Here is a 17,581-nt window from a genome sequence, read left to right on the forward strand (position 1 = left end):
TATTAAAAAAGGGGGTGACTGTATTGTTGACTGGTTGGTAAAGTTATTTAATGTATGTATGACTCATGGTAAGGTGCCTGAGGATTGGCGGAATGCGTGCATAGTGCCATTGTACAGAGGTATAAGTTTGTTGAGTATTCCTGGTAAATTATATGGGAGGGTATTGATTGAGAGGGTGAAGGCATGTACAGAGCATCAGATTGGGGAAGAGCAGTGTGGTTTCAGAAGTGGTAGAGGATGTGTGGATCAGGTGTTTGCTTTGAAGAATGTATGTGAGAAATACGGAGAAAAGCAAATGGATTTGTATGTAGCATTTATGGATCTGGAGAAGGCATATGATAGAGTTGATAGAGATGCTCTGTGGAAGGTATTAAGAATATATGGTGTGGGAGGCAAGTTGTTAGAAGCAGTGAAAAGTTTTTATCGAGGATGTAAGGCATGTGTACGTGTAGGAAGAGAGGAAATTGATTGGTTCTCAGTGAATGTAGGTTTGCGGCAGGGGTGTGTGATGTCTCCGTGGTTGTTTAATTTGTTTATGGATGGGGTTGTTAGGGAGGTGAATGCAAGAGTTTTGGAAAGAGGGGCAAGTATGAAGTCTGTTGTGGATGAGAGAGCTTGGGAAGTGAGTCAGTTGTTGTTCGCTGATGATACAGCGCTGGTGGCTGATTCATGTGAGAAACTGCAGAAGCTGGTGACTGAGTTTGGTAAAGTGTGTGAAAGAAGAAAGTTAAGAGTAAATGTGAATAAGAGCAAGGTTATTAGGTACAGTAGGGTTGAGGGTCAAGTCAATTGGGAGGTAAGTTTGAATGGAGAAAAACTGGAGGAAGTAAAGTGTTTTAGATATCTGGGAGTGGATATGGCAGCGGATGGAACCATGGAAGCGGAAGCGAATCATAGGGTGGGGGAGGGGCGAAAATCCTGGGAGCCTTGAAGAATGTGTGGAAGTCGAGAACATTATCTCAGAAAGCAAAAATGGGTATGTTTGAAGGAATAGTGGTTCCAACAATGTTGTATGGTTGCGAGGCGTGGGCTATGGATAGAGTTGTGCGCAGGAGGGTGGATGTGTTGGAAATGAGATGTTTGAGGACAATGTGTGGTGTGAGGTGGTTTGATCGAGTAGGTAATGTAAGGGTAAGAGAGATGTGTGGAAATAAAAAGAGTGTGGTTGAGAGAGCAGAAGAGGGTGTTTTGAAATGGTTTGGGCACATGGAGAGAATGAGTGAGGAACGATTGACCAAGAGGATATATGTGTCGGAGGTGGAGGGAACGAGGAGAAGTGGGAGACCAAATTGGAGGTGGAAAGATGGAGTGAAAAAGATTTTGTGTGATCGGGGCCTGAACATGCAGGAGGGTGAAAGGAGGGCAAGGAATAGAGTGAATTGGATCAATGTGGTATACCGGGGTTGACATGCTGTCAGTGGATTGAATCAGGGCATGTGAAGCGTCTGGGGTAAACCATGGAAAGTTGTGTGGGGCCTGGATGTGGAAAGGGAGCTGTGGTTTCGGGCATTATTGCATGACAACTAGAGACTGAGTGTGAACGAATGGGGCCTTTGTTGTCTTTTCCTAGTGCTACCTCGCACACATGAGGGGGGAGGGGGATGGTATTCCATGTGTGGCGAGGTGGCAATGGGAATGAATAAAGGCAGACAGTGTGAATTGTGTGCATGGGTATATATGTATGTGTCTGTGTGTGTATATATATGTGTACATTGAGATGTATAGGTATGTATATTTGCTTGTGTGGTCGTGTATGTATATACATTGTGTATGTGGGTGGGTTGGGCCATTTCTTTCGTATGTTTCCTTGCGCTACCTCACAAATGCGGGAGACAGTGACAAAGCAAAAAAAAAAAAAATTTATTATTTTGCTTTGTTGCTGTCACCCGCGTTAGCGAGGTAGCGCAAGGAAACAAAAGAATGGCCCAACCCGCCCACATACTCATGTATATACATACACGTCCACACACGCAAATATACATACCTATATATCTCAATCTACACATATATATACACACACAGACATATACAAATATACACATGTACACAATTCATACTGACTGCCTTTATTTGTTCCCATCGCCACCCCGCCACACATGGAATAACAACCCCCTCCCATCTCATGTGTGTGAGGTAGCGCTAGGAAAAGACACCAAAGGCCCCATTTGTTCACACTCAGTCTCTAGCTGTCATGTAATAATGCACCGAAACCACACCTCCCTTTCCACATCCAGGCCCCACACAACTTTCCATGGTTTACCCCAGACGCTTCACATGCCCTGGTTCAATCCATTGACAGCACGTCGACCCCGGTATACCACATCGTTCCAATTCACTCTATTCCTTGCACGCCTTTCACCCTCCTGCATGTTCAGGCCCCGATCACTCAAAATCTTTTTCACTCCATCTTTCCACCTCCAATTTGGTCTCCCACTTCTCGTTCCCTCCACCTCTGACACATATATCCTCTTTGTCAATCTTTCCTCACTCATTCTCTCCATGTGACCAAACCATTTCAAAACACCCTCTTCTGCTCTCTCAGCCACACTCTTTTTATTTCCACACATCTCTCTTACCCTTACATTACTTACTTGATCAAACCACCTCACACCACATATTGTCCTCAAACATCTCATTTCCACCACATCCACCTTCCTGCGCACATCTCTATTCATAGCCCACGCCTCACAACCATACAACATTATTGGAACCACTATTCCTTCAAACATACCCATTTTTGCTTTCCGAGATAATGTTCTCGACTTCCAAACATCCTTTAATGCTCCCAGAATTTTCGCCCCCTCCCCCACCCTATGATTCACTTCCGCTTCCATGGTTCCATTCGCTGCCAGATCCACTCCCAGATATCTTAAACACTTCACTTCCTCCAGTTTTTCTCCATTCAAACTTACCTCCCAACTGGCTTGACCCTCAACCCTACTGTACCTAATAACCTTGCTCTTATTCACATTTACTCTTAACTTTCTTCTTTCACACACTTTACCAAACTCAGTCACCAGCTTCTGCAGTTTCTTACATAAATCAGCCACCAGCACTGTATCATCAGCGAACAACAACTGACTCACTTCCCAAGCTCTCTCATCCACAACAGACTGCATACTTGCCCCTCTCCAAAGCTCTTGCATTCACATCCCGAACAACCCCATCCATAAACAAATTAAACAACCATGGAGACATCACACACCCCTGCCGCAAACCTACATTCACTGAGAACCAATCACTTTCCTCACTTTCCACACGTACACATGCCTTACATCCTCGATAAAAACTTTTCTCTGCTTCTAACAACTTGCCTCCCACACCATATATTCTTAAAACCTTCCACAGAGCATCTCTATCAACTCTATCATATGCCTTCTCCAGACCCATAAATGCTACATACAAATCCATTTGCTTTTCTCCGTATTTCTCATACATTCTACAAAGCAAACACCTGATCCACACATCCTCTACCACTTCTGAAACCACACTGCTCTTCCCCAATCTGATGCTCTGTACATGCCTTCACCCTCTCAATCAATACCCTCCCATATAATTTACCAGGAATACTCAACAAACTTATACCTCTGTAATTTGAGTACTCACTCTTATCCCCTTTGTCTTTGTACAATGGCACTATGCAAGCATTCCGCCAATCCTCAGGCACCTCACCATGAATCATACATACATTAAATAACCTTACCAACCAGTCAACAATACAGTCACCCCCTTTTTTAATAAATTCCACTGCAATACCATCCAAACCTGCTGCCTTGCCGGCTTTCATCTTCCGCAAAGCTTTTACTACCTCTTCTCTATTTACCAAATCATTTTCCCTAACCCTCTCACTTTGCACACCACCTCGACCAAAACACCCTATATCTGCCACTCTATCATCAAACACATTCAACAAACCTTCAAAATACTCACTCCATCTCCCTCTAATATCACCACTACTTGTTATCACCTCCCCATTAGCCCCCTTCACTGAAGTTCCCATTTGCTTCCTTGTCTTACGCACTTTATTTACCTCCTTCCAAAACATCTTTTTATTCTCCCTGAAATTTAATGATACTCTCTCACCCCAACTCTCATTTGCCCTCTTTTTCACCTCTTGCACCTTTCTCTTGACCTCCTGCCTCTTTCTTTTATACCTCTCCCACTCATTTGCATTTTTTCCCTGCAAAAATCGTCCAAATGCCTCTCTCTTCTCTTTCACTAATAATCTTACTTCTTCATCCCACCACTCTACCTTTTCTAATCAACGCACCTCCCACGCTTCTCATGCCACAAGCATCTTTTGCGCAAGCCATCGCTGCTTCCCTAAATACATCCCATTCCTCCCCCACTCCCCTTACCTCCTTTGTTCTCACCTTTTTCCATTCTGTACTCAGTCTCTCCTGGTACTTCCTCACACAAGTCTCCTTCCCAAGCTCACTTACTCTCACCACTCTCTTCACCTTAACATTCTCTCTTCTTTTCTGAAAACCCCCACAAATCTTCACCTTCGCCTCCACAAGATAATGATCAGACATCCCTCCAGTTGCACCTCTCAGCACATTAACATCCAAAAGTCTCTCTTTCGTGCGTCTATCAATTAACACGTAATCCAATAACACTCTCTGGCCATCTCTCCTACTTACATTCGTATACTTATGTATATCTCGCTTTTTAAACCAGGTATTCCCAATCACCAGTCCTTTTTCAGCACATAAATCTACAAGCTCTTCACCATTTCCATTTACAACACTGAACACTCCATGTATACCGATTATTCCCTCAACTGCCACATTACTTACCTTTGCATTCAAATCACCCATCACTATAACCTGGTCTTGTGCATCAAAACTACTAACACACTCATTCAGCTGCTCCCAAAACACTTGCCTCTCATGATCTTTCTTCTCATGCCCAGGTGCATATGCACCAATAATCACCCATCTCTCTCCATCAACTTTCAGTTTTACCCATATCAATCTAGAATTTACTTTCTTACACTCTATCACATACTCCCACAACTCCTGATTCAGGAGTAGTGCTACTCCTTCCCTTGCTCTTGACCTCTCACTAACCCCTGACTTTACTCCCAAGACATTCCCAAACCACTCTTCCCCTTTACCGTTTAGCTTCGTTTCACTCAGAGCCAAAACCTCCAGGTTCCTTTCCTCAAACATACTACCTATCTCTCCTTTTTTCTCATCTTGGTTACATCCACACACATTTAAACACCCCAATCTGAGCCTTTGAGGAGGATGAGCACTCCTCACGTGACTCCTTCTTCTGTTTCCCCTTTTAGAAAGTTAAAATACAAGGAGGGGAGGGTTTCTGTCCCCCCCCCCCCCCCCCCCCCCCCATCCCCTTTAGTTGCCTTCTACGACATGTGGGGAATGCGTGGGAAGTATTCTTTCTCCCCAATCCCCAGGGATAACATCATATCTAGAGTTATTGATCTTCTTTCCTGTGTCTCTAATTTTCTCAGTATTATTCCATCATTAGTTAGGTGCTTAGGCACCAGTTGTCCAAAGTTATCCATTTAATTTCAATCAAGCTTTCATCTTCACAGAGGCATCATCAGGAAAGTGCAAAAAAGAGAAAGAACTGCATTATAAAACTTGGATATGATATGTAAAATTCAAACAAAATATAGATAAGAAACACTTAGAAAAAACGTACTATATAGCACATAAAAGTAAGGGGAAACTTTAAAAGCAAAGCATATTAATATCATGAAGGGTAGTATGAGCTATAATCTGAATACAAAATATGGGAACAGAAATATAGAAGAACTTATAATCTAGGAAACACAAAAGAACAATATTGAACAAGTTAGGAATATAAAAAGTCCCTCACCAAATACACTAAGTTGGACCAAGCAAGACCGTTATTGTCTGGATGTAAAGTTGAGGTCAGGTAAGGCTCATCTGATTCTCTCATCTTTGTAACCCAGGACCGGATTGGTCAGTGCCACGTTCCTCCTGTCCAGATATGGTGGACTCAGTAGCTTGTAGCGGGTCAGTGATGTTTCAAATCTGTCCTAAAACAGAATTAGGTTTACATCTTATTGGCGGGCCATCAAAGAGCTTTATGGCATTGGTCATGTTTGTCTGGATGTTGATGACAGGTGCTTTCTCTCTAATGTGAATGGCTTCTAATGTCTGTAGTCTCCTCCAATCTTTGCAACTAGTAGTGATTTTGGTGTTATTCACTATACCTTCCTTGTTAGTCTGGTTCCTTGCTTTATTCATAATGTTGTTTGATTCCACCCTCTTGTAAGTGGAGTGAGAGGTGACAGCTCAGGGTGCAGGTTGCATGTCCAATGTAGTTTATGTGGTGGGGCTGACTGTCCCCAGTATTGCCTCGGTACGATTCAAACTTTTAGAGCAACCTACCATGTTGTTGTTCGTTACAAGCAAATGTTTTTGGATTATTGTAGTATATTATCACACTAATATCCTTGTTTTCATCAATTGCTTTGCAGTTTCTGGTCACAATATCTCACACAACTTCTCATCCTTTCAATATGTTGCTGTAAATGTGTTCCTGTAGTAAACTGTAATGCTGTCACATTGAGGTTGTCTATTTGCCACAAGACGTTGCACTAGCATATCGTTCACGACGATATCAAATTCAGTATTTGAATATCCATCATTCATTAACATTTGCCAGACGTGTCGAACTTCTTGGTGTAGAGGTTGCTAGGTTGGGCACACCTTGATCGCTTTTCTTAGATATGCATGAATTACATTCCTCTTGTGATTTTGAGTGTATTCACTTATTCCATTCATACATTTACCTTGGTTGGTGGGCTTCCTTTGAATATAGGAACAATAATAGCTTTCATCCATTCCTTAGGCACAACTTTCTGTTTCAATGCTAAATTACATATCAGATGCATCCACTCTATCACACTTTCTCCTCCATACTTCAGCATTTCAGCTGTACTCCCATCCACTCCAGGCGCTTTTCCTACCTTCAGCCTCATTATTACCCTTGTTACCTCCCTTTTTGCTATAGGCCCTTGCACTTGGCACTTGTATCTTCTTCCTTTCATCCTTCATACCCATGTATGAAACAGTTGCTGCCTTCCCTTCTCCCACGTTCACCAGTTCTTCAAAATACTCTTTTTCCATCTTCCTATCACTTTTTCCTTTTGATTCAGCAACTCCCCTTCCTTACTTCTCACTTTAACTTCATTCCTTGCACTGATTAACACAATCCCTCAACTCCCTCCTTATCAGAAGTTTCACCTTTTCTTTTGGTCTTGCCCTTTCACTAACTGTGGACTCTCTCTCTCTCTCTCTCTCTCTCTCTCTCTCTCTCTCTCTCTCTGTCTCTCTCTCTCTCTCTCTCTGTCTCTCTCTCTCTCTCTCTCTCTCTCTCTCTCTCTCTCTCTCTCTCTCTGTCTCTCTCTCTCTCTCTCTCTCTCTCTCTCTCTCTCTCTCTCTCTCTCTCTCTCTCTCTCTCTCTCTCTCTCTAACTTGGTTTCACTCGGAGCTAGAACATCCAGGTTTCTTTTATCAAGTATAGTACTTAATCTCTCCTTTCTTTTCATCCTGGATATGTCCGTGCACATTTGTACACCCAAGCCTAAGCCTTTGAAGAAAAATCCTAATTTGGTAAACAAAGATACAAAAAGGGGGTTTTTAGATCTTCCCTCCCACCTGTCAGATTCCTCTCATGATATGCTAGAGATTCAGGTTATTAATTAAAAGCAGTAACTGTTGTTACTTAGAACCTTTCTAAAGGTTCCTGGAGCTGAAAGCTGCTCTGCTTCCAGTTGCAGAGAAGGGTAGATTCCTTTGGAGTGATTAGCTGTTTAACAAGACAGTACCCACATTGATACAACCTTGTCAAAGATGACTTTTCACTTGCAGTGTAACCTCATGCAGGCAGAGTTTAGTAACTAAAATATATGAAGAAATACTTTTGTTGTAACAGAGTTGTGTGTACGTTGGACAAATTAAGAGGGGAAGCTGTAAATACATTTAATTTATGAATAAGATTAAAAGGTATTGTGATACATAAAGGTATGATGAGACCATAAGAAATTTTCTGTTTAGCTCGTTATATTTCCTACACAGAGAGTGAATGTAGATTCTAATTTTATTCCTTTATCTCCTTTCAAGGGTCATAACTGTCATTTACCTTAATTTTTCAGGCCTTTGATGTGTTGGTGGGTGTGGCTCGAGGTTTAAACCACCTGGCATCACTTGGTGTAGTTCATGGGCAGCTGTGTGCTAGAAATGTTGTGCTAGTGGATGGTACCCGCCCCAAAGTTTCTGGCTTTGGTCTTCTTCACTACCACAATGACTTGTATGTGCCAGACTATAGACGTTGGCATGCAGTTGAAACTTTCCGCACAAAGATGTCAGTACCAAAGAGTGATGTTTGGTCTTTTGGGTGTTTGATGTGGGAAGTAACCACTCTTGGTGGAACCCCATATGCAGATGTGCGCAATGAAGAAGTCGCTGGTAGAGTGATACGCGGGCTGCGGTTACCTCAGCCTCAGTATGTTGGTGATGAACTCTATCAAGTGATGCTTAATTGCTGGCAGCAAGACCTAGATGAGCGTCCCACATTCTCTGAACTGGATGTCACTCTTCGAAGCTTAGCCAGTGATGATGTAATTCCCCACCTTCTATTTTCTCTATATCCTTCATTCCAGTATGAACAGTATGTGCCTCACTTTGAGTTCTTGGACTAGACTTATTAGGTAAATTACATGATTTACTAATTGATTATTGTGATCTTGTTAAATGAAATGCGTAGCATTCACAAATGCTGTCCAACAAAAGTACCTGTAAGTATGATATACAGGTTTTTGGAATAATTATAATTATTCAGGAGTATTATAGCCAAATACTAAAAACTTGTGCCAAGGAAACAGTATTGACATGCACATGTTTTTAACACCGCACAATATGTATTTATTTTAGACAAAGATTATTGCAAAGTTTGAATAGAAATCAAAGTTGAATATAGTTCTGACTGTCATGAGTTTCATGAAGGACCCATTGATTCAGGTATGTAATGCAAGTGTTCACATTCCTTTTGTCTGGTTTATGTCATTAACGGTGATAGAACAGTTTAACTGGGGCGGAGTTAGGAAAACTTTATGATAGCAGTTTTTTTTTATGATGTGCTAAGTGTACTAAAGACAAATACTCAATCTGTCTCTAATGGAGTTACAATTGAGAGGGCCAGATCTGAAATAGGAATTCCTTTTTTTTTCTCTCTCTCTCTCCCATTGTAAAATGGCATCTGTTCCTTTTAAGGTTAAGGTTGGTCTTGTGTACTGAAAAGTGTTTGTAATTTATTATAAAGAATTTCATCTTGTTTAAGATAGGGATTTTATCAGAAATATTTAAGAAGAATGCGATGAAAGGCTCTGGTATTTAAGGAATACAATCAGTGCCATGTGCAATTTCACTTGTAATTAATTTTTCAGTAGTAATTGTCACATGCCTTTCAGATAAGTAGACCAGATTGCCACACTAAGTTCAAGATTTTAGGTGGACAGTTAACAACAGTCAGAAAGAGTTGTTCAGAAAATATTTTGTGACGGTTGCAACAACAGGCAGAATGAGTTGTTCAGAAAGTTTTGTGATGGTTGTGGAAATATTTTAAGTTAATACAGTTGAATTGGTAAAACCTGTTTTCTAGTGAAGATATCAAAGAGTCATGACTCAAAAAATCTCCTGGAGAATGGTTTATAACTTGGATTTCATTAGTAGCCAAGATTACAATAGTAAAAGGTTTTCACAAATCCTAAAAGCTTTAAGAGAATTCTGGAAACGGAACTCAGATCTTCTGGTCACAAATCTAATGTCTTCTATATTTTACTCATGTATGGTAAAAAGTATTAAAGAGGGATGTGCAACAAAATATGTACTTACCAATATATGTATTGTATCTGCATGCAGTATTTGATTAGAGATAAATGCTTCATTTACGTCTGGTGTAATGAGAAAAATGTTATTGTATTAACTCTGTAATGTTTATTAGAACTACATTTGCTTGTCTTTCCATTTGGAGGATATTTTAGCTTCTCATTCCGAAGACTGAAGTTGGTACCTATTTTGTTAGGAAGTGGAATTTTTTTATTTTGGCTTAATAATGTTTTATCTATTTTACATTAGGTAATTATATGTTTTTCAGTATGGCTGATTTATACAACATAAACAGCTGAAGATGTGTACTTATTTAGAATTTTATCATAATTGTGAATTGTGTTATAATTGTCATTTATGAAAAAGATATCTGGTTCCAACTGGTATGTTAAGCTTAGCTTGCAGACACAAACTTTGAGTCAGAGTTGATACCTTGGATAGACAGACGAACATTATGGATCAGTGCTCAGACACATGAATGCTTAAGTGATCATTGATGTAATATATCTACTTTGCCAGCTTTTTAGAAATGTAAAGGGGATATTCATCATATTATTATCCTTGTCAGGAATCTCTCAGAAATTTCTTGACTGTAAGAGGACAGAATTATCATCATCAGGAAACAAGACATCCAAGTATTATTAAGATTTATGTGACACATTAATATGATTGCAAAGATTTCTTTATATTCTGGATTGTTAAGATTCTAAATTTTTTAGATAAACAGATGGTGAGGTGTTTACTGCTCTCTTGCTATATATCTGCTGTCAGTAATCCTCAGGGAGATTAAAAAATGAATTTGTAATTCTTATCTTTTCAATTGAGTATTGTTTATAATTTTTTCTAGCCATGATGAGTCTGCACTTGGGTTAAAGTGTTCTGTCATTTACTTATAATGAATAGTGAAATGGTATTATGGTCAAATAGGAAGCCTTACTGCCACTTGTTAATGTAGGAAGTAAGCTTCTGTTTCAGTCCAATTGCTTATGACTACTCAGTGTACCTTCACAGTGTATGCAGCTGATGACTTGCTATCCAGTGCTCTTCACTGGTTGATTTCTTGTACCTGGTATTTTTACCGTACTGAAATGTTCTGAGGTATATTTGACCATTGTGGAGGGCAAGGAAATTGATTGATTTTTTTTTTTATACTACAAATGGGAGTGTAATTTTATATTCTTATAAAATTCTTATTGTAATTTGAGAGTGATGGCAGCTACAAATGTGTCATGAAAGATATATATTGATTCTTAATTTTTCCCCTAATAACATCTATTCTTTTAGACAAGCACCTATTTTTAAGTCAAGACATTTTAGCATCTAGAATTCAGTGCAATCATTCCTTAATTTGTTGTGATATTTTGTATGTTCATGATCTTGATCGGCTAGGCTTATCTAGAATTATAGGCAGCTTGGGGAATTATTCTTACATTTTATGGTAAGTTTGATGCAGTAAACCAAGAATTTTACAGTTGTTAAGTATTTCATCAGTTGTATTATACAGGTGTACCTTGATATACATCAGTTTGATTTACAATTAGTGTCATAAATTAACACCTCTTTATGTCTTGTTTCTTTCATTATTATTTTCAGATTCTGGATGTAATTCTTTCGTGGAAAATATCTGAGTACTTATAGTGAATGGACATGATGTCGCATGTCTTTGCAAACACAATACTACTTCAGGCCATTTGCCTGGTCATCATGTTTCCTAGCACCGTTTGTTTACAGATCAGGCTGCAGTGTTTGATTCCTCCATTATCCTTTAGACTTTTCTATCCAACATTTTTTCGAGGTTTCAAATGGTTTACAGCTTGCATCCTGCTTTGAAGATGGCTAGAGAGAGACCAGCAAGTGGAGTGGGCATTAATATTACCTTTAGTGGTAAGAGAGCCTGCAAAGCCATCAGTCTGAGGATTTTGGACAAGTTCTTTCTGCAGTGGACACTCCCATGCTAAACAAAGAGAAAATAAAGGCAAGTTTGAAGTGTGTTACAAATTCATTTGCAACCATTATCAGTGCATAGGAAACTACAAAAGGCATGCTGATTGTTTGGACAGAGAATCAAAGCCATCATAATGTGCCAGTCAGCAATCATCCTAACACTGTAATTCAAGAGAAGGCAAGATCATTGTTTGATGATAAGAAAAAGAACAAGAAGTTTGCAAGTAGAAACTTTTGGTGTTAGTAGGTGATTGTTTGGGAGGCTCAAGAAATGACATAGTATGTACAGCATCAAGTTGAGTGGGCAAGCTGCATTTGCCAACACTTTTGCTGCAGAGCATAATGCAGAAATAAACATTATTATTGAAGCAAGTAGCTACATACCTCATTAGGTATGTGACTCTGAGATGATGGGCAAGGACTGGAGGCTACCCTTCCCTTGATATGAGGGGGTAACTTTTATGAATTGTTAGATTTTCATGGAAAAGAAAAAAGTGATATGACTGCCTTCGTGTTAGCTTAGTTTACAGTTAAATGATTGGGAGGATTAGGTACAACTGCCACTGTTGTTAGTTTGTCATGCCAATGGAGTTACACTTTGTGTTTCTTACACAAGCGTAACATTGGTGTTGAATAATATGAACAGATGTAGAAGTATGTACTATGCACACAAAAAATGGGTGGCACCTTGAGTTATGAGTGGAAGACATTGAGGTCCATTTTGTTTGTTTTACTGAACTTCATGTCTCACTTTACTTATATTTCATGCATGAATAAGATGATTATATGTAGAAATATTACATATTTCATGCATAGTCTTAGCATTGATGGTGAATAAGATGAATATATGTAGAAATATTACTCTGTCTACACTAAATGAATTAGTGCTACACACATACCCTAATTTATGAGTACCCAGTTTGAAGTAACCATGTTTTATATTCACCCTGCAGTTATGAGATTTCGTCAACCATTTATCCAGACATACAAAAATGGAAAGACCTAGTTTGGTTACTTTTGCAGCCTGCATGATTTCATTAAACTGACTGGTGTATGGAAAAAGATTTGGCCAGTGTGTGTGTGCATGACTAAAGATCCTTCTAAAAGTGGAAGTGATAGTCAGGAATACACTTGTTAACTTGGCTTGGGAGGTAGGCTTCAACAAAATCACAGAATCTGATGTTGGGTTGCCAGAGGAGAAGGTAGAAGCTCCATCCATTCATCAACTGACTAAAGACTAGGTATCTGCATCCTTCGGATATGTTGAGAATGCTATTGAAGTCAGATCTCTAGTGAATGCAGCCTGATAGTGTCATGTGTCATGATAGTTGGAGGACTCAGTTGCCTGTTTCAGGGATTTCTGTATTGAAAGGAAAAATTAAGTATTGAATTCAACATTAGACTCCTACTGATGATCAAGACCTCCACTTGTAACACTACTTCAGAAAGTTGATGATTCGCTTGGGAAAATAGCCATTCCTGCAGCCCCTCCCTCAACATATTGCAGCAGCCTTCACCTCACTCAGCAAGCTTCATAATATCTGGTTTCGAAAATATTTGTTTGTAGGGACTTATCTTCTTATTATCCATATGTATGCCTGAAAATATCTATGTTAAAAAGTTATTTTAGGCTTTGGGTTAGAGCTCTAACTTTTTTCTGAGGAATGCATTATGCAACTGAAACTTTTGAAAAAAAAAATGTTGGTGTTCACTTTGCATTCTGGTTTTCAAAAATTCAACTAAATGTACATCGAAGTATGCCTGTATCATCTTTGAGAATGTTTTTATTAATTTAATCCATGTTAGATTTATTCCAAATCCTTTTATTAGTAGCTATGTATTTTGCAGTACATATTTAACAACTGTTGCTTCTTTGTCTTTTTAGTTATTCTTTAGATGAGATTATTGGTTGTGTTGTAAAAGAAACAACTGAGATTGTCCATGGTGCTTCCTATGTAAAAAGCAGTTGTTTTCTGGGGAGTCACAAAGTTGAAATCCACTGGAAAATGGGATGGTTTTTGATATTCACTCCCATCACTTGACCATTTTTTTTTTTTTTATTTGTTTTCTTTAAGCCTCACAAAGCAGATATATTCAGATGGATGCAGTATTCTCATTCTAAAGTGGACTTTAGGTAGACACCAATTTGATCTAGTCACCCTTGCGTTGTTGCAAATCATTACATAGGAGTTGTTGATTATTTCTCAGTAATCACTTATTAATGACTGACATTCAGGTTTTTTACAGAATCTTGGCTTCCAAAATACTTTGATAATTAGTTGTCAAAGCCACATTCCTTAATACTTGTAAGATGGGATGTAACAGATTATACTTTTTTCATGTATGTATATACCGTCCATACTAATTTGTGATTTCTTGGAGTGAAGGTAAAGTTACAAATATTGAACAGATTAGTATGAACAACATTGTAATCTGTTTTTCTTCTCATATCTTCCTATATTTAGTACATCGTACATCACAGTGCATCATGATGGTCCATGTAGAATCTTATGCAGATAATGTTTATTGCTGAGCTTTATAATCATTCATGTTAACCCCTTCCAGTTTACTCATCTTGCTTCAATCTTCTCTAACCTTTTACTTCCATGACACTTGTACTTACTGATTCTTATTCATGATAAACATAAAGCTGACATCTTAATGCAGTATCCTACTTCTGTAAGCTGATACCTCAGACTGTGAAGTTCGGAATTAGCTGGAACCTCACCATCAATTAGCACATATGTGCACATTAAACCCTGCCAGTCCTTTCTAATCAGTATCAGAAAGTTTCATCTATGAACTTGTTTTTGTAGAAAATTCCATTAGAGTAAATGCAGTGAATGTCCCAGTTTAGTATTTAGATATTTATCAGCTGTGCTATATCACTGAATCTATAACACATTTCTGCAGCTTCATAGAGTATTTTGTTAATGTAGTATGACTGCCATGTTTTAGGGATTTCATACTGTGTTAACAACAGGATGACCCAGGTTTGGGTAGATGAGAGATGAAAGTTTAACAGTAAATAAAAAGTAGACACCATCATAGATACTGGATACTTAGCTGATGTGGGAAATTACCATTCCAAAGAGAAGTACATCAGATATATTGTATACATTCTTAGTATGGTAAATTTGATATATTTGATTGTTTTGCTGCATTCTGCCTCTTGTTACTTATGATAGTGCTTGATTACTTGATTGTTAGATATATTTTTCCATATAAACTCTAGGATTGAAATAGATGATGATACATAACTATAGTCAAGTTGATGAAATTTTGTACATTGAAAGTGGTGAAAATGCATATAACCGCAGAGAAACTAATTTGTGATGTTAAGCAGTGGATAGAATAAAGGAGTGTGTAATTTTTTCAGAACGGTGATAATGTTCAGGAAGTAGAGATATTCTTAACCAAAATTGTTATAGAAAAGCAAGGGAAATGCTTCTTTTTAAAAGGATTCTTTAATATGGACTGAATAATGAGCAGAAAAATATAGATACAAGAAATCTTAGATTTATCCTTGTAAAAGGCCAGAATGGTGAGTTAATCAGATGTATAAAGAAATTGACTGAATATGCAAGTAAATGGTAGTAAGAATATAGACAAGTTGTAATGATGGAATGACATTTTTGTACTTAATATACTTGTAAGGAAAGTGCTGGCATAGGAAGTTTGATAATTACAAGAATGTGCGGTTAAGATTTTGCATGAGCCATCAACTTGATGTTGTACGATTATGTAATGGATAGTGTATAATGATTTTTTTAAGTAATAATTAGCATTGTAAACTATTGCATTGGGTAGGCCATGTGTAGATTATGAAATTCAATTTTTATGTATTGTGTAAGAAAATCAAGTTATGTAGTAATGTAAAATGTAAAATTGTTTCAGGGTACTTGAACTTGCCATGTGTTATTTTGAAAGTAATCTCTGTAACATATTTTTTTATATTTTTAGTATAATGTTCATAGCTGCTGTCAGTGTACTACAGTGATTAGGTCCACGTAAACATAGTTTTGATACCGTTTAGTATAAGTAGTTGTTATGTAGACAAATGAAGGTAGCTCAGAAACATTTGGGTAGCTGACTACTGTTGTGTTGATACCATACACCCAGCAAAACTAGTCCACTGATACTTGGGTCCTGGTTAACTTTTTCTTAAAAGAAATTGTTATCCTTAGAGCATTGTGTAAAGTATTAGTCGGACTTTTATTTTTCAAGATCTTCAAAGTTAAAGTTTTTTGGTGTTCCTGGTTGATATCAGTCATGAAAAATGAAATGGAACCTTTATGATAAATAAAGGTATTACTTGATATTTCTTTCCATCATTGAAATTATTCCTGTAATTAAGGATGGATTTATTATTGCCCAGAGCATGAGCAGTAATAGATTCAAGACAGACCCCTTTTTTAATGTACTTATTACACAGGCTGTTAACTAGGATGGTTGCATTTCATAGTAATTTGAAAGTTTGTTTTTGGGTGTATCTTACTGTTGCTCAGTCTCTTATGTATTTGTATCACAACATTTAGTTCTCATTCTGATAAGAATTTTTTTTACACTTATATTTAACTAAAGTAAGTAATATAGTTTTAGTGGCAGTATATCATTAATTACTGATTCATGTGGCAGCACACTTGTGGACTAGGATGATTGCTTTCCAAAGTTTGTTGCATCAGGGTTCTGTTCATGAATGTTAGGTTTCATTTGTGAATGTAACCAATTCTTGAACCACAAATGTACTTAAGTTATGGCATATATTTACCAGTCTAACAGGATCCAGTTCCTTGATGCAGTTCAGGTTCTCTTTCCATATATTAACTAGGTAATGGTGAAATGAAAGTGTGACACTTTAGCAGAAATCACCAGTTATGAGTACTGTCCTTATGAGTAGTGTTTGCATGTTGACAGTGGCTGACTACATGAAGGTTCAGTTCATAATAAATTAAATAATAATTTATTCTCTTATTATTACCTCCAGTCTCATGTCATACGAAGTACAAGTGTTTTAAGGAGTGCAACTTTTGTAGGAAAGGATACTGCTGAACCAGGGTTCCCAATACTAACCCAACTGGCTAGCAAATTTATTATGTCAGGAAAAGAGGCCTTCATCTGTTCCTGGTTCTACCCAGCTAACTAGGAACTGGTAAACAAGTTTTTATTTATTTTTTTATACATATTCACCATTTCCCATGTTTGCAAGGTAGCGTTAAGAACAGAGGACTAACCCTTAGTGGGAATATCCTCACTTGGCCCCTTCTCTGTTCCTTCTTTTGGAAAGTTTTGAAAAAAAAATGGGAGGGGAGGATTTCCAGCCCCCTGCTCCCTCCCCTTTTAGTCGCCTTTTACGACAAGCAGGGAATACGTAGTTAGTATTCTTTCTCCCCATCCCTTAGGATATTATTATTATTATCATCATTATACTTGATTGCCATTTCCCGTGTCAGCGTGATGCTGCCAAGAAGCAGATGAAAAGACCAATCCAATCATATACTCACTGTACATAAACACACGTACATGTACGTACTCATACATATATCAACATATACACATAGAAATACATTTTTTTATTTTATTATTCTTTGTCGCTGTCTCCTGCGTTAGTGAGGTAGCACAAGGAAACAGACAAAAGAATGGCCCAACCCACTCACATACATGTATATACATTCACACACATATGCATAACTATACATTTCAACGAATTTATTTATTTATACTTTGTCGCTGTCTCCCGTGTTAGC

The 17,581-nt window shown here is 38.1% G+C and overlaps 1 protein-coding gene across 2 annotated transcripts in view; it reads left to right on the forward strand.

Moving 5' to 3' along the window:
- Positions 1-16,798, forward strand: part of Wsck (tyrosine-protein kinase Wsck) — a 61,633-nt gene extending 44,835 nt beyond the window's left edge. For both annotated transcript variants that reach the window (XM_071674786.1, XM_071674787.1), the window contains exon 4: positions 8,159-16,798. In XM_071674786.1, the coding sequence (XP_071530887.1) occupies positions 8,159-8,704 (546 nt within the window). In that variant the 3' untranslated portion in view covers positions 8,705-16,798. The remainder of the gene's footprint in view (positions 1-8,158) is intronic.
- Positions 16,799-17,581: the final 783 nt, after the last annotated feature.

This window comes from Panulirus ornatus, chromosome 20 (genome assembly GCF_036320965.1).
Source record: "Panulirus ornatus isolate Po-2019 chromosome 20, ASM3632096v1, whole genome shotgun sequence".
NCBI lineage: Eukaryota > Metazoa > Arthropoda > Malacostraca > Decapoda > Palinuridae > Panulirus > Panulirus ornatus.